Source organism: Medicago sativa, chromosome 7 (genome assembly GCF_051527215.1).
Source record: "Medicago sativa cultivar Bolivia chromosome 7, Bolivia_mono, whole genome shotgun sequence".
NCBI lineage: Eukaryota > Viridiplantae > Streptophyta > Magnoliopsida > Fabales > Fabaceae > Medicago > Medicago sativa.
In genome coordinates, this window is record NC_140755.1 from 85022328 (window position 1) to 85046701 (window position 24374).

A 24374-nucleotide genomic window follows, 5' to 3' on the forward strand; every position below is an offset into this window, starting at 1 on the left:
GAAAGGAATTTGTTTTCCTCACATCTGAGGGGAAGAAAGATTCTTAATTCTCAGAATGAATTATCAGTTTCTACAAATATAAGGTATATCTTAATGTCAAGAAAAGTATGTATAAAAAAAAGTAGGCAAATTTATAGATTCTCTATAGCCATTAAAAATGGTATATGCATGAGGAAAGAAAAGAATGAGGCAATTATACTTTATCTACCTTCGATATGATTAAAAATATCACTTGGTTTTTTATGTCGACTCATTGATGTCAACACCATATGCAAGGCTGGTAGAACAAACCATGTCATGAAAACATGTTAACTTAAACATAATCAATATAGATATTTGATGGTTGACAATTATGACTTTCATTATTGGCCTTGCCATTAAATATGAAATGTTAAGGGATTAGTTAGCTCCTTAATGGCATTAACAATGTCTCCATAGAGCTCCATATTGACATATAAGTTAAAGGATTCTCTCACTTTATGTGGGACTCTCCTTTTAGTTGGGCTCTCCCTTTAAGCTTCTAATAGCAGTGTTTTTATGAGAGGACAGATTTCTGGTAAGTAAAGGGCTACCGATGAAAGATTTTGACTGGAAGAAGATTCTGACCAAAGATAAAGTTGAGTGAAGTGTCAGAGGGAATTGTTGTGGCCGAGGATGTCGGCTCTAGAATGGTGGTGCATTGTTAGGAGTCTCACCTAAAAACTACCTTCCCCAGATATAATATAAACTTCACTGCTACATCATGTTTTGAGATGACAAACAAGATTTGAACCGACTAAAAACCAAAAATTCAATTTTCATTTAGCCAAACTCATTGACTAGTATTGTTCAGGGATGATTTTGCAAAGGCTGAATTTTCTGTAAATGTCAATGCTAAACAGGTTATTTATAATCATGTACACGGTGACTTTTCACAAAGTTAATTGATATTACAACGATTGGTATGCTTCTAATAATGTAAATTAATATAATTTACATTGAAATAAATAAGTTCAATAGAATGTTTTATTTTCTCCACATTACTTAATCACAAAAATTTTATCTATTCTCATTAATAACTTAGATCAACAGTTCGAAGCCCTCAAACTTCTACAATTTGATTAGGTCAGTATGTATAGTTCAAAGGTTAATGAAGTTATGATACAACAGTTGGGAACATAGAGTACAATAATTTGTTTGTGCTCTCTGATTGTACAATAACATGTATACAAAAAGTAGCCTTTTATATAAACTATTACAGCCTTGGTATAAAGGATAACTCTTGTGCATTATAAGTTATTACATATTCGTAATAAATAATCAAACTGTTTGTGCTCTCTGATTAGAGGAGTAGTCTAGCATATAAATCTCAAACTATTAGCTCAAATGAATCAGTTCTCTTCAATGAAAGCATTACTCCTTGCAATCTATAATAGTAATGAAAAAGGATGTTAGAATGGAAGAATATGTATGTTATGGAAATCATAGTATAAGGATTTTCCAATGCAACACAAAAAAAAAAAAAAAAAAAAAAAGTATTCTTACCATTATCAAATTTAAGCAGAAGAGATAGTTGATTGAGTTAAGCTAATTTGAATCAGTAGCTTCTTGATGAGTTCTATAGCAAGTCTTTACAACCATGAGCTACAACAGAAAATAACCGGTGAAATAAAGGTCCAAAAGCTCTTCATAGTCAAATTAAAGTAGATACAAAAAGAAATAAAGAGAGAATAAATATTACTTAATCTTCATTTTAACCCAAATTAAAACAAACTAGGAAGTGAATTAATATTACATATTTGATCATTCTAGCCTTTTGCTAGATTCAGGATGAAAGATTGTTATAGAAACTACATATAATGATAGCATCAAATTTATCACAACATGTTCAGGTTCCAAATGCAACAGAAAAGACTTTACTTCAAGATTCCAGATGTTCAGGGAAATAATAATGTATTTGTAATACTGTAATTTATGCAGAAGAGATATCATTCATTTCAGCTAAAATGTATTGAAAAGAATTCTGGAAAGGACTAGTTTTAATACACACCAGTAAAAAAGGAAAAGATTGAGACTTGATAGGATTTCCAAGCAAATGAGGAAGGAGAAAAGATGGCAGATAAAGCAAATGAGTTCATCAAAACTTCAGAATGGGATAAAGCCATGTTAGTTGCAGCTCCTGTGATTTCTTACATCTTACTTTGTTCATGCTAAAACAACCTAAAGAAAAAAACAAACAAACAAACAAAAAGTCGGACTTCCAGATGTTAAAGACTGATATATGAATTATTGCTGTCAAATAGTTACCACAAGATCAGAAAATGAACAGGCTATTGGGGCCAAATAGTTACCATATTACGGATAAAAAGGATAAAAGTTTATGTCACAAATGATACACGTGGAGGAGTATCATAATAAGCAAAAATAAACTTTAGGAAATTCATGCATTATTTATGACTTCATAATCAAGGGAGATGGGCTCATTCTATTGATGGGTTCTTCTCAGAAGCAGATATAATAGAAGAAATAAGGAGACGTAGGTAGAGCAAAGGAGAAAGCGGCAGAGACAGTTGTAATAACTAGTACCTCATTCATTCGATTGTTTTTCCATACGAGCTTCAGTTTTGGAAGAAAAACTTCCTAGATTGATTGTTAGAGTATACAATATCCTAGGCTAGAGCTTACTAAATAAGCATTCAATGTATTAGTTGTAAAACCATTATAAATACAAGGCGCGTGATCTCATTTTAGACACACAATTCATACAAAGCTTTGCATATTTTTACAATGGACATATCTAAACGTCCATATAATGTTTGAGTTTGGAGGTCTCATGTATGCTTGTACCTTGTAATTTCCCTGAATTTTGAACATAATATATTGTCAAATAAAGATCCATAATTGTGTGTATATTAATCAAATCCCAACGTAGTGTAAGAAGGCTGGGTGTGTTTACAACAATATTTCCATATGGAAAGGTTCTCATATTTGGAAACTTTTCAATTGCCAAGAGCATGCCATCAAAATTGTACGTTCCTGAAATAAAACACTCGAGTTTTGGTATTATTTTTTTCTCTATCTCTCTCTTCTTAGGTACTCAATTCCAATACAGAATGTTAAAGATGCTCAGTTATACAAGGCAACCTAGACAAACTATAGGATTGGTACACCAATCTGCGAAGCTGAAAATTCAGCCTTCCTGCAATATGGGCTGCCATCCAGCTCCAAGAGATCATTTTGACGTGTGATTGATTAGTCCTAAATAATTCATCATGACTTCATCAAATATAATTTTATTTCTACTCACCCAAATTCACCAAATTGTGTTAAATGCATCGTGGCATTCTGTTGGATTGGTCCCGGTATGCCCAGCAAATTAAAAAACAGAGTTGAAAAATAGATACTGTGATGATTCATCATCTCGAAAACAGAAAACACAGCTGCTCTCCCTATCTTGATCCACAAAACCTCTCCGCATCAACTCGAATCTCATGGGCAGCCTGTCAAGAAACAGTTTTCATGCAAAAGCTTTAACTTTCGATGGTACCTTGCTGCGCCAAACTCACCTCAAAACAGTACTTTAACTGCTGTTAATTACAGCATTTTGAATCTTCTGCGGCTGCAGATTGTAACCGGACTGGACTATGTATCCCTCTATCGCGTCGCTCTTCCAAATCCACATGTCTTTAGCCCCTCTGATTGGAGCAGTTCCTGCCAACAGGTTCTGCAATTCTGTGTACATACTTTCCTCCCAGATGAACAGTGGCCGTCGCCATTTAACTCCCACCTCCATCTTCCATCGAACCATACTCCTTCAGCTACATGGCAATTTTTTTCTGCTGTCACTGTGTACAGCCGCTGGAGCAGCAGCATAAGTGACTCCGAACCTAACCATATGTCGCTCCAGAAACTGACTTTACACCCGTTTCCCTGTCTTAACTTCACACCTGATGCAAACCAATCCATTCGATTATCAAGTGAATTCCCAAAGGATAGGATATCTCTCCACCATAAGGATTGAGATTTAATTGCTACATCAGAATCTGCATTCATCACTGCTGCCTTTAAATCTCCATACCTGCAAACTAACAAATCATGCCATATACTATTTGAATTAACAAAAAGGCGCTATCTCTATTTCGATAACAGGGCTATGTTAAATGCTTCCCGAGTTCTTAGGTAAGCATACTGTGTCCCATCCTACCCAACAAGCTTTCCTTGAGTCAATCCCGCCACACCATAGAAATCGTCTTTGAATTGAAGCTAACTCCTTTATAACCTTCTTCGGCACTTTGAAAAAAGAGAAGCAGTAAAGTGGGAACCTTACACGTACTGAATCAATTAATGTTACACATCCCCGAAATGATAGGTATTTTACTTTCCATAATGTCAGTTTCTTCTTCAAAGCATCTATCACCACTTTCCAAGTTGAGGCCCTCCTATGATTAGCACCAATTCATAACCCGGAGAATCTAAAGGGTAAGCTTCTGATGATCATAATCTAAAGGATTCTGAAGTTACGATATGTTAGAATAAAATGGTATGTATACATACAGTAGCCTTTGATATAAATTACAGCCTTGGTATAAAGGACAACTCTTGTGCCTCATAAGGTATTACAGATTCTTAATAAATCATGAAACTGTTTTTGCTCTCTAATTAGAGGAGTGGTCTATATATCAATCTCAAACTAATATTTCACACGGGTCAGTGCTCAGATTTGTGTTGGTCACGCATTGATATAGCAACTTGTTTTTGGGAACAAAACAAAGGGTTTGTTTTTATTTCTTAATTGTGTTTGAATCAATACTATCAAGTAATTACTTTTGCTTAACCTTATCTGTGTGTTTGATTGGAAAAAAGTATATCAACCTTTTCATCAGTACTTAGTTTGGTTTATTCAGACAGATCAATGTTGAATTGTAATCTCATAAATTACTATAAACTATATCAAAATAAACTTCAGCAATGGTTCTTTTCTTATTTAAACATATATAGTCAGAAACATTTCTCTATAAAAAAAATTAAAAAAAAATCCTTAAATTTGTCAATATATAACCTCTACATAAATTGAATGAAGTCCTCCAGTTGCAATGCTTTAGCGAAATCTTCAACATGTGGCATTTGGCAAAAGCTAGTTCTTGTGTCGTAGAATCTCATTTTCCATCTATAAGAAGAGTAATGATAGAGGAAATTAGAATCAAAGACGTACACCTGTTTTGAAAATCATAATATTGGGATAATACAATGCAACCTTGCAGTTGAAAAGATCAGGTATCAAAGAGAACTACTTCAAAGAAAATGAGTTTGTAGTTATTTAATTTAAGCAGCAGAGAAATCATTCATATCAACTAAAATATGTTTTCAAAATAATTCAAAGAATGTTTATTGTCATAGTTCTTAAAGGGTGAGTTTCTTTGTCAAATTGATCAATAACATCTCATAGAAGAAAAGCAGTAAATGTAAATTCCAATTTTCAGTGCTCCCTGAATCTGGAGGTTTACCTGATTTCCCATCAATTCGCTGCAATAACTATCTTAGAAATATAATAGCGCAAATTACACTTCTTACAAGTTTCTAAGTTTGAATTAGTCTGTCTCACAATTAGTAAATGACTAGTTTGAACACATACCATAAAAATAAATGTTGATTGAGGAGAGGGAATTGTATGAACTCAGTTCCATGGTCACTTACTAAAATTTTGCTAGTTTAGGATACAGAGAATTTAAAACCATTCAGTTTCATGATGGAAGATTGCAATAGCAATTGAAAACATAGCATCAAATTTTTAAATGGCATCTTACTATTAGAATACCCATCAAGCTAAAATAACCTAAAGAAAATGAAAGACAAATAAAAAATCATTACTTCCAAATGTTCAGGATAAGTATATGGATTGAATGACTGCAAAAAAGGATATGGAAATGCAGTCATAATGGTGATTTCAAGATAACAAACTATATGACTATTAATATGACAGTAATGAGATAATTAAATTTCATTAGAATATTTAAAAGTAAAAAAGAAGAGTATAACAAGGACATGAACAAATGGATGTTTGTACATTTTGCATAAATTTTTAGTATAAAGCAAAGGTACCTAATGCACAATTAGTGTTGGTAGGTGTCTCTAACCTCTGAGGAAAGGATTAAGAAAAGAAAATTATTTGATTTATAAAATAAAATAAAAAACCATAAATTGTTGGTGCTAATGACATGATTTTTTTTTCTTTTCAAAAACCATAAATTGTATGGGTGGGTAGGAGGGAAACAAGCATGTGTGGACTTGATTGGGTTTTTCCACTTGCGTGATTGGGGACTGGGGCTTTTACAATGGGACGTACAACCCTCAAAGCCGCGTCAAGTGGCCAAACATGAGAAACCGTGTTTTGGCAATCAACATGTTTTTATACCATTTGTATTTGACACATTTGGCTTCTTAACAATGGGTCATGCATAACAATGTAATGTCTCCTAGAATATTGTGTCTAAGAGGATTGATTTTGCCAACCAAAAGCTGCTCGATTGGCTTCTATTCCTATGTAATTTTTTTTAAAATTCGATTGAATTGGCATTTCAAAAAAAAATATTAATTTTTCAAATACTATATATGTCTGATTTTTTTTCTTAATATGTGAAATGATCTTCATATCTAAAAAACATTTATGAAAGAATGAGTGAGGAAAGGAAAGAAGGAGAAAGTTGTAATAATTCATACCTCACTCACACCAACACACAATCAAATTGGAGTGTATAAGATTCCTTCGTCTTTGTCAAATTGGGTATTTTCTACAAAAAAATTACAGAGGCGTGGAGTGTGTAATATTCCTTCGTACCAAAAGGTCTTCATCTCTGGGCAGTCTTCAATTATTATCCACCCACAATGTGGCATCTCAACATAGCAAGGGAAAGAGCTTTGACTGAAACATTTGAGGCTAGGAAGCTTTTCTAGTCCAATAGCCTGCAATGATGGGAATCTGATCTTGTTAGCCTTGTGTTGTTGTGTTTCAACATGATTACAATAATTATTCCCAATTATCTCCTCTATCTTCTCGCATTCAGACACTTCAATGAACCACAATTTTGGAAGGCTTGTGGCTATTGAAACATCCGGAAACACATATTTCAAATCATTGCACTGCTTTATGATTATATTTTTCAAATTCTGAAAGCCAAGTATTTGACCAGGACTCTTCCAAATGTGTTTCAGTTTTGGCAAAGAGTATAAACCTAAGTCGGATAATCGACACTCCAACATGCTATCATTTGATTCAAATATCTCTTCTAAACACTCACATTCTCCCACTGTGAGATTCTTCAAATGTGAGAATAATTGCATCATGTTGGATGGGATGCAATTTAATAGCTTATGACAGTTTACAATGCCAAGCCTTGTTACTCTTTTGATGTAGCCAAGAAGCTCTTCATCCATATCTCTAAATGTCTCTAATTTTTGCAACTCCACCTACACAAGATACAACATATATAAAATTGACGTAATCTAAATTTTAAAATTAATTGAGTATTTCGAGGTGGAAGACCTCATGTGTATTTGTTTGTACCTTGTATTTCTCTGAATTATGAAGATAATATATTGTCAAATTTAGGTCTCCAAGTGTTTGCATATAATTCCAATCCCACAGAAATTGATCAAGGTTGGGTGTGTCTACCATAACATTTCCATGGGGAAAGGTTGTCATATTTGAAGGCTCTTTAATTGATGACATCATGATATTGTAGTCATACGCTCCTGAACAAAAACACTTGAGCTCTGGTACTTTACTAAGCACTAATTCCTTTAACTGTGGAAATGAAATCTGAACCTTATCATTATTATTGAATTCCTTGTCCACTTCAAAAGGGATATCATAGTCATAATCTCCTGAACAAACACATTTCAGCTTAGGAAGAGATTCAAGTCTCAATCCCTCCAACTTAGGAAATAATGTCTTGACTTTATTGCCTCCTTCTATATATTCCTCTTCCTTTGTTATTATCTCTTCCATCATTTCACATTCCTCAACTCTTATTATTTGAAGTTGCACGAGGCTTCTAGCCATAGAGTAGGAGAACAAACTCTTCAAATTGTTGCAATAATAAACTTTAATTTCTGTAAGATTCTGAAAGCTTACAAACTCTGCGATATTGTGTTTCCATATGTGACTCAATCTTGGCAAACCAATCAATGTCATAACTTGTAGCTGATAATATGTGGCCACATCCCTTTTTTTGTGACTTCTTCAACTGATTCAAACACCTCAACCAATGAATGACAGTCACATACATAGAGTTTCCTTACATGTTGAAGCGTTTGTATCTCACTGAACGGTACAAGCATTGATAATCTATGAAATCTTGTGATATTGATTGTCCCTTCTTTGAAAAGGTATCCAAACATGTCTTTATCACATAGCTCCGTCCAATTTAACATCTCAGATCTTGGTAATTCCACCTACAAAATTTCATTTAATTATTTAAGTAATGGAAAATCAACTATTAACAGATTAATGGCTTACTCCTAATCAACTATTAAAATCATTAAGTTGAAATTATTCAAGTGTACTAGATGTATCTTAAAATTTATGAATATAAGTGATATGTAATTTAGATACATTAAAACGAGGCTTACACATGATTTAAATCTTTGTATAGTGGCATTCATGCCATTCTTATGTATGTAGCTGCTCCTGAGTGATTCAAACTCTATAATGATATCCTCAAGCTTATGTGTACTACAAAATCCTCTTGTAAAAACTTCCATATTGGGACAATTTTTTATGTCCACTTTTTGCAGTGATGGAAAATCAAGATTACAGGAACCTTGGAAGAAGGCCTTAAGGGTTGGAAGGTTTTCAAGAAGCAGATGTTGCAATGCAGGGAACACAATCTTTTCTCCATTTAACTCTGATTCTTCTTGAGATACTATCTCATTTATGTTTTTGCATTCCAATATGTGTAGCTTCTCTAGATGCTCAAGACATCTCATGGATGAAAAAGATAACAAGACACTTATTGTGTCGCAACTCTTCATGATAAGTGATTTTAAGTATGGGAACAAGTGTCCTTCTATAACAGGCGCGCGTCTTATCCTTGTTTGATCCATCCCTTGCAAACCACAATTCCTTACATTAAGATCTTCAAGAAGAGGTGCAATACCCAACTCTATCTTGGGTTTTGTTTCAGAAACAGAAGGAGCCTAATCATTTAATAAAAGTTGTGTACAGTTTAGTTAGAAATATTATTTAAATATGATAATCAAACATATGGATGAGTAAATTATACCTATGAAATATAAAAATAAACGGTTATATGTGTGGCGAACAACTAGTACGTTGTTGATTTTGTTATTTTTTATTCTTTGTCGGATCAATTTAGAACACAACGGCATACACCCAAAATGAAAATTAGAATATCTGGGGTAGTTGTCTTCAAAATGGCTAACACCAGTGCCATCGATATTTGAACATGATGCAACAAAATTATCGTTTTGCTTTGTATGAGGACTTAGCAAAAACAATATATCTAGCTTTGGACAATCATCAATTACCAACTTTCTTAAGGATGGAAATTCTATCTCGTAAGAACTTGCAGAAACATGTGCTATACTTGGGAGTTGTGAAAGTGTTAAGGAATATAATTTTTCAAACGAGACAATCTTTACTTCCTCTTTATTGATATGGCCACCTTCTTCACCATCTTCTTCCTCAGTCACTAAATACTCCATCAACTTACAAAATTTTATCTCCAATTTTTCAATATTGATGATTGCTCCAATAATAGGTGGAGCAAATACTTGTCTTAGAGAGTGACAAGTTGATATTGTCAAGGTTTTCAAATTTTGAAAACCTTGGACACAATGCATAACTTTACTCCAGACATGTGTTAGTTGATCAAGGCAAAATATCTCCAGTTCCTTCAGTTGAGGAAATACTTGGCCATATAAATATGAATATCTTTCAGTGTCAAAGACCACATTAATGGAAGAACAATTTTCTAGCAAGATTGTTTCCAATTTTGGGAAATGATTCATCCACTCAGATGAAAACAACTTCCCATTCATTGATAGCTCACCTTCCTCTACCTGAGTTAGTTCAGATTGATCACAACTCATTCTTTTTACCTGTACAAAACAAATTGACTTTTTGATGATTGTGTAAATAAAAAATTAGATAAATTAAAACTGGTTCGTGTACAATCCACTAATGCATACTCTCCTCTAAGTAAAATACTATTTTTTTTAGATTTATTGAATAAATGATGCATTCGGTTTATAATATAAACCACATATATCACTTATTCAATTAACCTAAAAGTGGATTTTTTTCTTTCCTTATAATAGTGATTTAATGGAGTATTTAAATTTTAATGAACATATTATGCATTTCAATAAAGTGCTGTTGTTGATGATGATGATGATGATGATGGTAGTAGTAGTAGTAGTAGTAGTAGTAGTAGTAGTAGTAGTAGTAGTAATAATAATAATAATAATAATAATAATAATAATTAACCATCTAAAAATATACATTACTTACTTGATTGAGCTCTTTCAAATTGATAGCTTTGTTAAAACCAATAAATATTGGGAGGTGTCTTAATTTCAACTTCACCAAATATGAGAAGTCAATCATCATTCCTTTGACCTCATGGTGATTAGGTGTATGACATATCTCTTTCAAATTCTGAAGAATTTCCAAAGACAATGATTGAATTTGTGAAAAGCCATTGCAATGAACACTACAATCTATCAGATACTGGAGATCAGGACATGAGTCAACCCTTAAATCTTTCAAGTATGGAATTGGACAATCAGGTGACAGTTGTGCCATAACATTTTTCAAGCCTTTCACCTTTCTTATTGAGAGGATTTCACATTTCTTAATCAATTGTGAGATCATCAATATGCTATCAATAGATTGATAACTTATATCACTAACTTGCAATAAAGTTGACTTCAAATATGAAGATCGGTGAAAATCAGTGTATGGATTCACGTAAACCCAAAATTTTTGCAAGTTTTTGAAGTCCAAATCCTTGACTAAAATTTCATCCCCCTAAATTTTATCTCAACAACCTTTAGCTGATGAGATATTTTTTTCAACTCGTTGAGCGCAACTTCATTTCTTTTCCAAGGAAAATTGTCCATTCTAAAGTAAAGTTCTTCCAACCGAGACAATCTTATCAAGACATCCTCGGAAATTTTATAAAGATCATTGCAATCTGTCAAATCCAATAATCTGAGACTGCCTAGTTTTCCTATTTCAATTGGAAGTTCTTTAATATTAGAGTGTGCAAAACTCAGGACTTCAAGGTGGTTAAGTTCCTTTCCAATTATAGATATATCTCCAACATCACAGTGTTCCACTTGCAACGTGTGGAGATTGAGTGAAGCTTGGGATAGATATGGCAGTTTTGGAATGCACAAATTTTTCATGGATAAAACTTTAAGTGCACTCATGCCTTGGAAGAAAAGTTCAGGCCAAAGCATTGGTTCCTTGCTTTTTGAACTTACTTGTAAAAGTTTAAGCATCGGACAATGTAAGCCATTTTCTAACTCTTTTGTATCATCCAAAATAAGCAATATAGCATTGATCTTGTTCAAATTCTCTTCTTTTAAACTCTTGAAGGTGTATTTCACCATAAATTTATCTTTTTTGTTCTTAAATGCTACTGATATAACAACATTACGCACCATATCATGCATCTTCACACACCCTGGCACATTGCTGTCCAACAATAAAAACTTTCTCCTTAGATCTTCTACCAATGTATGCACTCGATTTCTTGCTTCCCATGAAGCATTGATGTCTTTGAACAGTCCCAAGCCAAAAGCATGATACAATAAACTTTCAATAGGTATGTCAAAGTCTTCTGGAAACAATCCACAAAGCATAAGGAAGATCTTATGCTCTCTGCTGTCCAAAAACTTCAAACTAAGCTCAATGCTGGGGTAGACAAATTTTTCAACGTCCGAGAAGGGAGATGATTGAAAATTTCTTAATTGTCTAAGTGCATCCTCCCATGCCGACTTCCCTTCATTACTTAGTGCTCTTCCAACTGTCACAATTGCAAGAGGCAAGCCACCACATTCCTTTGCAACCTCACTTGCTATTGGATTGATATCATATGTATCTACAATTCCCCCTGACATCTCTCGAAATAGATACCAAGCCTCATCCTCCGACAACACAGAGACTTGAAAATTCACATTGCATCCCATGTTTTTGCACACTTTTTCTTCCCGTGATGTGAGCAATATTTTGCAATATTTCTCATGTGCTGGATAAGGAAGTCCAATACACTCAAAGTCTAGAACATGCCACACATCATCAAGGACAATTAGAACCTTTTTATCTTTTCTCATCAGTCTCTCATGTAATTGCATGGCTCTTCCTTTCTCGCTGACCTTTTTCAATTCCATGCCCAAAACCTCAGCAATTTGAATTTGGATCTTCTCATAATTTATCTGTTGGGAGACCACTGCCATTGCAACTTCATCAAATAGCTTACTTTTTTCTATTATTTTGATGACTTCTTTCACCATTGTGGTTTTTCCTACTCCGCCCATCCCACAAATGCTAATCATTTTGACTTGATCATCCTTGAGTTTCTCTATGACATCTGTTATAATCTTCTCCCTAGACAATAAGCTCTTGATATCTTTTGTAAAGGTAGATCCAAGTGGTAATGGAGCTTTAGGGTGTGAAATAACTTGAAATTTGTCATTTTCCTTCACCTTGCTTGTAATAGATTCAAGGCATTTAGTGGCTTGCTTTCCCAATGAATAATTAAATGCTAAATTTGAACATTGTCCACCAAAACTTTTTTGTTTTTGTTAACTTTATTTTCACTAGAGATCCACTTTTGACACTCATTTTCAATGGTTATCACATCAGAGAGCCATTTTTGCACGGTAGGTTCAATTTCATGTCCCTTTTTACTTTCAATGTTCACCCTTGTTTGCAATGCTTGTTTCATCATTTTCAAGTTCTTGAGTTCTTCCTCCAAATTGGTTGTAATTTTTTTGTGTTGTGTCAAATATTTGAAATGCTTCATGGTTGACTCCACAACCAATTCTCCTAATTTTGTGACAGCTTCCTTTCCCAATTCAGTAAGACAGTCCATCTTCCTTGAAATAAATGTGTTTCTAAAAGAATAATAGTTTATTAGACATCTCACTAGGGCTAGCAAAATGGATGCATATAGATTGACATTGTTTAGATAAAGTAACTATTCTTCAACTTGGTTGAAGTTTTAGAAAAAAATCGACACCAATTTGCTTTATATGAAAACACAGGGACCAAATAAAATAGTTTGTAAAAATTAAGACCGAACCAAATTTAAATATTCACATAGGATTTTAAAAATAGTCCAAACACATTTAAGTGGTCTTTTTGGATGTTTATATTGCTAAAAAAAGTTTGGATGTTTATAATAAGTTAGTCTTTCAAAAAATTTGGTTATAAATTTGTCCTTTTAAGTTTTTTCTTTTGTTAAAAATTGGTTTTTATGCCATAGAATATTTACATTGTTACCCATTTTTTCAACCAATTTCGTCAAAAAGTGTTTATGGATTCATTTAACATTGAGATGGTATGTCTAAAAATGCTTATAACATCAAACATAATTACTTGAGCACATTTTCATCTTCTTGTTTTTAAATTCAAAAATAATTCTCTATATAAATATTTCATTAATTAACAATATTATAAAGCAACTGATCGGTCAATTTTGTATCAAACCAAGATTGAATAATACATCTATGAACCTTAGTTTTGAGAAAGATGATTTCAGATATATCAATATAACATTAAAGCTCTACATAAACACTTTTTAACTAGGTTTTGTGGAAATAGGATAACATTGTAAACAACTTAAAGGACCAATTTGTACCCAAAAACTTAAAAGATTAATTTGTTATAAACATCTAAATTAAAGGACCGCTTATTGTATTTAGCCTTAAAAATAATAGTCATGTGTGTGTCTGTTTGTGAGAGATGGAGGAATCAATCTCAAGAGTTACACCGACTGTGGCCGTTCCTATGAATCCGGAGGATCGGCTCTATAAGTAAAAAGAGGCTCGTAATAAAATAAAAACACATTTTTTTTAAAAGAGCAATGTTCTATTTAAATTATAAATGAAATCAAGAACATAAGAAATAATCATCATTGTAACTAACACAAAAAATATTCATATTCTAATAAATAATATAAAAATACAAGTTCGACGAATACATTTATCAACCTTCCAATCACTAAAACAAGAAGAAGGAAAGTCTGGAACGCGGGTATCGCAGAAATTATGAATAAGGAATTTTTTTTAGTGGGGGTAGTAAATAATACTGGGCTATACAAAATTTTTTTAGGCTCATAGCTTGGATGCCCTGGCCCATTGAAATTTGTTTGACAGTTGCTTTTTGACATTGATAAGTTCCTAATAACACATGAAAATGACAAAATTACCCCAACGGTAGTTAACTACGGTTGAAAAAACTGGCAGAAGCAGCTAACTATCATAGCAGCCACGGTAGTTAACTACCTACCGCTGAATACTTTTTTTCTTCAATTTCTTACGCTACAGAGAACCAAACCCAATGTTCAATTTCCCTGCTACATTCACATATTCACATTCATATTCTTTCCTCTACCTTCTCTTTCTAACCATTCTCTTTCTAATATGCTACAAAAATCATCTTCTTCATCCTTACCTTATTATTATTCTCACTCCACCCATTGTTTGTACTTGTTCTTGTTATTGCTGTTTTTGAACATACCCATAACTTCAATTAAAAAAAAAAAATCCATTTTGTTGAATTGGGTATTTGTTGTTGTTGGTTCTGAAGAAGAAAAAAAATGGTTCTTTTTATTTGTATCCATGGATGCACAAGCAGATTTATCAAGCTACTATGTCATCTCCAACAAATTCATCAAATGGGTCACCCACTGATAACTCTTTTTCATTCCATTTGAATTCAAAACCAGATAAAAATGTTCATGTTAATCTCATAAAACAAGAACAAGATGAAGTTGTTGATGGTGATGGTGAAGAAGAAGGTTAAACAATTGATTTCATGGGTAGGTCTGTTTGTTTCAAGAGGAGATTAGAGGAAGAAACACAAAGGAAATGAGAAGGAATTGAATTGATTGCTTCTGAAAATTTTGTTTGTATGGCTGTGACCTGTGATGGAAGCACTTTGTACTCATTTGATTAACAACTATTCACGGTAGTTAACTACCGTCACGCTTTTAGATAATTTTCTTGTGTCATTGTTAAGTTATGAATGTCGAAAAGCAATTTTCGAGCTGTCTGCTCCCCCAAAGGAACGAGCTCTGACACGACGATTCGCTCATTCGATACCAACTTACCATATGATTGTACACTACTGATTAAACTCATTTTATATAACTTTTATATATATACAAGATTATACATTTAAAAAATAAAATCATATTTTTGTGCAAAAAAATGATAAATTGTAAGTAAGGTTGTTAAAATAAATGATAAAATTGAAAGAAAAATTGCTACACCAAAAATTGTATTCTTCGTATAGATAAATATCGTAAAAATGGACAATAATGTACTCTTGAGTTCAGTTTTTTGTAATTTTTTGTGATTATTTAAGGAAAATCGCATAAATTTTTTTGACCAAAAATTCAACTCGTGTTTTTTTTCGAACGACCCATCTTTAGATGGAGCTTTTCAATCATTTGGTTTAAAGATTAGTTATTTGATTAAGTATAACGATAAATAAATTAAAATAGTTAAAATGAAAGTTAAAATTGAAATAGAAAAGCTAACCCAAAATTTGGTATCCTAGATGTGTGCATCCACAATGTTGTGTGTGAACTCTTTCGTTGGATTTTTCATTAGTGAATTTTAGTTGATTTGGATATTGAGACTTAAAATTTACGTTGAATCGCACTTTTTATCTTCTTATTGAAAAATAAAAATATTTTCGTCTCCCTATTTTCAAAATCGGTTTATTGGTCGCCCTATTTATCTTCTTACTAAATTTTGGTCTTTTCATCTTATTTTTAGATCATTTGTTATGATGTGGTCTATTTAATAGATCAATTGATATGATGTTGTCTATTTATTTATGATGTGCCAGCATTTATAATTTTTTTAGATAAAAGCTCAAATTTTATTAAAAGAAAGAAAAAGTTCAAATAAGTGTTTCATCGTCATAACTCATAAAATGAATATGTCAAATCGTCCGAAATTACCCAAAAATGAGATGAGGACCGAAATTCAGGAAAAAGTTAAATAGGAGGATCAAAAAATCAATTTTAAGATTAGGGGGACCAAAATTTATTTATTTTTTAAAAATAGAGGGATTAATCGTACATTTAAACCAATTTTTTTTTAAAATATTACAAAATTGAAAGAAAAAATGCACGAAAATACAATAATTAAGTGTATTTAGCAACAAAAAAAATGTCTCAAATATAAGTCACTTTACATTACCAATGAATCATTAATGTGAATTTTTCTACTATATTTTTAACTATTTATTACTCTCTCTTCTTTCAATTCTTTAATTTATCTTTCTCACACTATTAATGAAGGATAATTTTGTAAAATAAATCATAATTTCTCTTTCACATGTAAAATTAATTAAATTTCTTAATACGTGTGAAATAATCAAGACAACTTATAATTTTGGATGGATGGAGTAATAATACAACATTCCTTTACAGAAAAAATAAATACAACATTATGATGGTGGTCGGCTACTATCTTTCATTCGACAAAGTTTTGATTGGACACAAGCTTTTGAACACACCTCTTAAACAAAGATACACAAAAATACATTTTATTTAATTATTTAAAAAATAAATATTATTGAATTAATTTCTCTCTCTATCTTTTCTCAATTATGTGTGTCTAAATTTAGTGTCCAACAAGTATTTTCCTATAATTTTTATATATTATCTCTCCCTTTCAAATTCTTCCAATTTGGAGGAAGCAAAAAATGGGTCTAAATACTTTTTATATATCATTTTTACACCCCCTGGTTGATAAAAATACTCTTAATTCTTTGTCTTGTTGTTTTCATCTCATCGTCTGATTCTTTATAGCTATCACAATTCATAGTTATACACTTGTAGAAAATATTGTGCTTCAAACTTTGCATTTGATCAAGCTTTATCATTTTCAATAGATGTTTGAGAGAGAAATATGAAAAAAAGATATTTGCAAAAAAAAAAACAAATTATATCTTCGGATATATTCAGGTTGTAACAAGAAAAAAATATATTTTACATTAGTTTATCTCATTAGTTGTTTACTGCACTTCTTCTTCGTTTTCCTAAAATAATCTACCAAAGGTGTCGATTGAGCTAAAGAGTAGCCCAAGTAGATTAACCAATTACTAAATTTAGCACTCTCTCACTCTTCAACAAAACTAAGACACGTGTGGAAAGTAAATATAAATATAAAAGACACAAGGAAAAATGTTATCATAGCACTTAAACAAAACTTCAAGGGAAAAATAATAACAAAAATAGTTGGAAATACTTACTTGCTTTTGTCTGAATAAGAGATATTGATAAGCTTTTCCAAGAACAGAGTAAAATAGTTTATTTAGATTGAGATTAGTTTTTTTGGTTTAAAAACAGTAAACAATGGAATGGAAAAACATAGGTGAAGAAGACTAAATTGGAATGATAATATATATAATGGTTCTGGGATTCCTCAACCAACAAAGAAGCAACTTATCCAACAAAGAAGCAACTTATGGTCCAAGAAAGAAGGAAAAACAAAAGAATTTGTTCTCTTAACATTTCATAAGACAAAGTTATTCTGAATTCATTCAATTACACAAGCAAGAAATCTTTATGAAACAAAACCAACACACATACCAAAACAATTCTCAGAATTTTCAGTTTTTATAAATATGACATCTGAGATGTATAGATAAGAAACAAGTTGATGAAAGCATCCTTATTAGTTGAAGTCAAGAAAAGTATATAAAATATCAAAAGAAATGGCAAATTTAGAGATTTAAAGATAGATTCTATACAACCTTTAAAAATGAAATGTGTGGAAAGAAAAGAATACAATTCTTTTATCTAAAAAATCAGTTATAGCGGTAACCATCAAACACTAAATCTGTATTATGTGGGCTCTAGATGTTAAAAATACCATTTGAATTATGGGAAGCAAAAAAGAAACTATCAGGGACAAAGCTACACCTTTTTTCGCCAAAGGATTTGAAAACAGGTTTTACCTTAAAAAAATTCTTAATTAAACCAACCTAAGAGTGATAAAGAACAATTTTCACAAATTCACAAGACATAGCCACGCAATGAAGGTAATATAGAACACAGCAAAGGTCTGGTTTATGATCAACTATGATCCGCTGTCATTCTCGGCATTGGAATTAAACATGAACTTTTAGAACAAAAGTCTAGTTTTTTTCTTTTGCAAGTGCGATTACACAGAAAATAGAACAAAGCAAAGGTAAAGATTGAGAAACCACTATTTCAAACCCAACAAGAGCAACAAAAAAAAATGACCAGCAAAGAAAAATAGCTTCACAATCCAAAATCTAAAGTACTACCAATTCTGAGCATTAATTTGTTAGCTCCATAATGGCAGCAACAATGTCTCCATTGGCAGCTTTGAGAGCTTTAACAGCTCTTGATCTTGGCACACCAGCTTGAGTCACCACCAACTCAATATCCTTGGGATCTACACCAGTCTCGTCTACATCCTCATCTTCTGGAGCAATACCAGAGGATTCTGGTTTCGCACCCGCATTGGTCAAATTAGGAGCCTTGAACTGCTCTGCAGCCTGAGTTTGTAGCTGTGAGCTCAAGTCTTCAATCTTAGCTTCCCCGAATATAATGTAGGTGTCAGAAGTTGGACTCTTGAAAACATCTGGTTTTGAGATGACGAACAAGATCTGATGAACAGGTAGAAAGCAAATTTTAAATTTTGACACATTCCAATATTGATACAACAGAAAAAACACTCGACATAAATACAAGCATCAATACTAACATTCTTGCTCTTCTTGATTGTCACACGACTGACGCCAGTAACAGCTTTCATTCCAAGTTTAAGCATTGCCTTGCGACTCTTCTTTTCACTTCTGGTCTGTTTGGACCTACCAGATGCATCACCTTCAAATCCTGCAATAGAAAAAGAAAAAAAAATATTGCATCCATCATTGTAGCCTTAGTTCATGCAAAAAAACAACAGCAGAATTGAAAGTCATGCAGAACAGTGGATCCTGACATTGTACATGTATTTTGGTTGTATTCTGGTACAGACTAATCTGGTCTACAAAGACCACACACAATATTTATGACAGTACCACAATTTGTCGCAGTGGGTTTGACAAAATCACCCGTGATTTTGTTAAACCCTCAACATACACTAAATACAAAATAAAGAACAGCTGAGAAAGAATTTCAGTTTGACTTCTAACGTTGTACTATCAAATGATGCAAAACATCACAGTTGTACTGATAGTGATCTCTGAATCTAAACAATAAAAAAGAATACCAATGATGAACTTTTAAATGAAGATTAATACATTACAACTTTGTGAACTATTATTGTCACTTGTTAAATGAAGACCTCAGATGAAACACCCATTTGAAATTTTGTAGAACAAACAAAGCAAAACTATGCTAATAGACCGTACATTAATTCACTTTGTTGTACTAATTCCTACCAAATTACTCAATGAATGCTATTAAAAAACCTTCACCAAATGCAAAATGAGGCAAGTTACAAGCACAACATTAGTTAATCTTATTTGCAAGTTTACCTTCAGCATTGTCATCGTCCTCATCATCGTCGTCTTCGTCATCCTCATCGTCCTCATCATCGTCATCCTCAACTACAGGCTCATCATGCTGCAAAAAGATACAAATACAGTCAAAAACAGCAAATTATAAAATGCAGCAAAAAAAACTTCAGCCACTACACTTATAAGTTTACAATCAATACTTAGTAACCATAAGAACAAATTCATCTGTAAAAATCAGCTAAATCACGTGCTAACTAAATAACCAATTACAATTTACTACAAGAACAGTGTTTAAATTCCTCTATAGATACACAGATACATGTTTTCATCTGTTTCTAACAATCAAGTTCTTCCATTTTTTTTTCATTGTAACATTTAATTACAAATTAACCATTCAATTTATTCATAAAATCATGACATGGTCATTCAAATCCAAAAACCCAGATTTCAAAAACATGTAAATTAAATAAAAATAATAAAAAATAAATTAACATCTAAAACCCTAAATCATTTCATACACAGTAATCAATAGTCCCTAAAACATTTCATACATAAAGATAAATACCAAAAAATCAAAAACTAAACCAATTACTTGGAAATCAAACTATAATCAACCAAAAACTGAACTAAAAAAATAAAATAATAAATTGGAGGATGAAGAAGAGAAAAGAATTACATGAATCTTCTGTTGTTCGAGATGAGCAGCAAGAAGCTCTTCTTGGGTTTGGGCAGTCATGGTGATTCTGAAAAAGAGAAGTTGATTTTTGGGGAGCGGTGATAGATCCAAACACAACACACAAACAACAACCTCAAAAACCCTAGATGTTTTTATACTATGTTTTCGGGTTGGCCCGGTTTTTAACCCGCTTCTTTCTTCTCCCCCGGTCCTGTTTTTTTCAATGCTATTCTTACGGAAAAGTTCGTTCCAAAAAATATAATAATTTACTCTTTTTTTTGACAAAATATAATAATTTACTTGTCACTCATATCGGAATTATTTTTACGGTCATGTTTTTTTTTTACTCTGTCATATTTATAAAATGTATTTTCAATAAAAGAGTGAGAGATAAAATAACTAAACAATTTGGCTCAAGTGATTAACAAGTTCCACCAAGAATAAATTGTGTAGGAGAACCGAATTCGATTTCTAATGAAACAATCTTCCCGACCAAACTTTAAATTATCATGGCCCTTTTCTGCTAAGAATTGGAGCATTCCCATCCAAAAAAAGCATGCTAAAAAGTGAGTGTTATGACTAATACAACCAATTTTATGTAGTAAATAGGAAAAGAGTGCGTTAAAAAATGAGTGTTATGACTAACTAATACAAGTTAATTTATGTAGCAAAAGTAATGATATTTGTTGGTAACAATTTCTGTGATAACTTTGTTTTCTCTCTCTTGTTATTTGGTCAAAAACAATAGAGGAAGAAAAATAGAAAAACAATAATAACGTAATGTAAATATGAGAAAGAATTGTTCAAAAATTATCACAAAATATTGTACGACTATAATTTCTCACGTAGTAAATACAAAAGGTGGTTAAAGTAGTTAAAGTATAACTTTAACATATATTTGAAAAATGAGATATAATAGAGCGTTAATTAAGTTTTTGGTCCCTATAAATATCTGCAATTTTTTTTTAGTCCCTATAAAAATAAATCACACTTTTTAGTCCCTACAAAATATTCCGTTAGTGTTTTAGTCCCCGTTAAATGAAAATTTGTTTAATTATGCTTAAACTTCTAAATTTTTGAAAGATTTTTTACAAAACATGTTCATAACATCGTAAGACACTCTTTTATTAAATCTTTTAGTTTTTTAACATGTAATGAATTAAATATGAATTTTTCTAAAAGCCAAAATTTTAAGATTATATTAATAAAAATTTGAACCTAATAATAAAATTTTGAGTTACTTTTTTGCCGAGGAACTTTGTATAATGTTCTAAATAAGTATGTAAAATATGTTAAAAATTTAAAAGTATAAACACAATTAAGCAAATTTTAATTTTACAAGGACTAAAAGTATGTGTTTGTCCCTGTTAAATTTAAATTTGTTTAATTATACTTAAACTTATATATTTTTAAATGATTTTTAACAGACATGTTAAGAACGTTATAATAATCTCTTTTATAAAAAATTAGAATTTTTTAACATGTAATGAATTAAATATAATTTTTTTAAAACGTCAAAAAATTAAAGATAAAACTAACGAAAATTTGGACCTAAAAAAAATTTTGACCTAACTTGTCATAGAGGAACGTTTTATAATGTTTTAAACAAGTATGTAAAAAATCATTAAAAAATTCAAAATTTTAAGCATAATTAAACAAATTTGAATTTAACAGGGACTAAAAACACTAACAAGAAAATTTTGTAGGTACTAAAAAGTGTGATTTATTTTTATAAGGACTAAAAACAAAACTGAGATATTTATAGGACCAAAAACTTAATTAACCCTATAATAAACGATATTATGTCTTATGTCTTTTGAATTTGACTGTTTTTTTATTGGTTCTTTAAATTTCATTATTTTTTAGTTGATCTTTTATTGCACTATTGTTATCTATGTTACATTTTATGATCATGCGAATCACAATTTATATTCCACAATTAGAGATGAGCAAAATTTAGTTATTCATCATGTTACATGTTAGAAAGTTGGGCAAAATTTAGTTATTCATCATGTTACATGTTAGAAAGTTGGTAGGGATATTGCATTTTATATGTAGGGGTTGGGGTTCGAACCCCGAACACTCCACTTCTCTACAATTATATTGTGTGAGCTTTAGCCACTAAACTACTTGACCAAAATAAAAAATAAATAAAAATATGAATGATTAAATGTTTTGGGTTCATGAATTTAAACATTTGCTCCAACATTACCGTGAAAAGTATTTTTTTTTTTTTGGTTACAGTGAAAAGTATGGATAGTTTTAAGGATTTTCGTTTATGTTAACTATTAATTGATTTTTGGATAGTATTAGTGGTGAACGATGACAATTTGTATCATAATATATTGCCAAAATTAACTGATAAAAAAGACGGTATAAGAAATGAAAAAGTGAAGAATGAATGAAAATGTTGAAGGATAGAAGACTATTTACGGGCATAAAATATTCCTATGTTGTAACTACGGTCAAAGTATACATTTAAAGCGTTTAAAATTCACTAAACACAACACAAAACCGAGAAACATTGCTTGTAACACCACAGTCCACATTTTGAGAGGGTTCAAATTACATAATTCAATTCATTCTCAAAATATTTTGGATTATATAATTTGAATCATCTTCGTACTATGTTAAAATTTGAAGTTTGTAGGATTTGGCACGGTTCATAACACATAAAATTTAATTTCAACAACATACATTAAAAATAACAATTTTATCAACATAATAAATGAAACTATGTAATTCAATAGTGTAAAACAACATATTAAAACACACACAAAAGATCATAGATCGACCAAACTTAAATATTTATCTGGTTTATCAATGCATGTCTTGATTTATCATGTTGTAGTTGTTCATGAGCTTCATTTAGATGAGCTAGACGCTTCCATCGAGTCGGTCGATGGACGACAATACTCAACATTGTTCACCCTCCTTGTGTCTTACCGGTTCCAAGGCGGTGATTTGGTTCAAATTGCCGATACATCAACCCGTACAAGGTGACATCAATCCGAGCCCATAGAAGATTGGGGTTTTTCCCGTTGTAGTAAAATGTGGCTAACTTGGTGTTCAAATTTATTGGTTAAATGATCATGGTTCTTTGGTGTGTTTTACAACAAATGAACCAAACACATCAATTTATAGAAGTTTTTGTGTGATGTGGACCATACAAAAATCGTGTACTTGAGAGGTTCAAATTAAACAATCGAAATGTCCCAAACCATACAAAGTACGAGTTTTAACACGTTTTGAACCGATTTGGATTATATAATTTGGACGATTATGGGTATGTTTCGAGATTATATAATTTGAACTAGTTCGGAATGTGGAAGTTGGCTTGGCCGCAAGACCGGCTCATTGAATGTGTGTTTATTGGGTTGGTTAGCAAGACTTGACCCCGTTTTTGACTCTCCCTTGACCAACTCGTTACACTCTATATTGTATTTTCCTTCTATAAATACCTATCAATTCTTCACAAATTCTCATTCTATCTCACATTATCTCCTTCTTTTTTATAGTAGTGTAAAAGTGTTCATGATGTCAACGTTCCAACGTTGGTCTTTCGTACAAAAGGCTCCTCTCATATTTTAAGGATAATATGAATGGTCAAAGGGCAATGTCTCGTATTATTTTTACCCATCCTCGCCCGTTTGAAGGATGTGCAAGAACATTGGCGGAGCCGCATTAGGGCTCCGGCATGGCCCACCCAGCCCAAAAAATTTAAAAAAAATTATGAGAAAAATTACTAAAATATCCTTGAATTTTAAATAAAATTACCATGTGCGCACTCTCTTCTCCATCTCAATAAATATTACTATCACACTATCAGTCACTCGAATTGTGTAGATAATTATTTTGAATTTTTAGGTATGTGATTTAAATATTATGTGATTTAATATTTATGTACATATAATATATTCCTAAAAAAATGTACATATAATATAGTTTATTTTAGTG

The 24374-nt window shown here is 31.7% G+C and overlaps 1 protein-coding gene and 1 pseudogene across 2 annotated transcripts; both read right to left on the reverse strand.

The window, feature by feature from the left end:
• Nucleotides 1-1242: 1242 nt before the first annotated feature.
• On the reverse strand, nucleotides 1243-17622 carry LOC146909538 (uncharacterized; annotated as a pseudogene). The gene is made up of 10 exons (XR_015018269.1): nucleotides 17501-17622; nucleotides 10511-13122; nucleotides 9310-10098; nucleotides 8608-9174; nucleotides 7541-8430; nucleotides 6697-7443; nucleotides 5039-5146; nucleotides 2030-2199; nucleotides 1525-1623; nucleotides 1243-1406 (listed from the first exon to the last, which is right to left on the reverse strand). The product of XR_015018269.1 is annotated as an uncharacterized LOC146909538 (transcript).
• Nucleotides 17623-18319: 697 nt separating this feature from the next.
• Nucleotides 18320-20543, reverse strand: LOC146909539 (Nascent polypeptide-associated complex (NAC), alpha subunit family protein). Its single transcript, XM_085724951.1, has 4 exons — nucleotides 20418-20543; nucleotides 19760-19847; nucleotides 18985-19115; nucleotides 18320-18886 (listed from the first exon to the last, which is right to left on the reverse strand). The coding sequence occupies exons 1-4, from the start codon at nucleotides 20475-20477 to the stop codon at nucleotides 18554-18556; spliced, it is 612 nt and encodes a 203-aa protein (XP_085581077.1). The 5' UTR covers nucleotides 20478-20543; the 3' UTR covers nucleotides 18320-18553.
• Between the last annotated feature and the right edge of the window lie 3831 nt (nucleotides 20544-24374).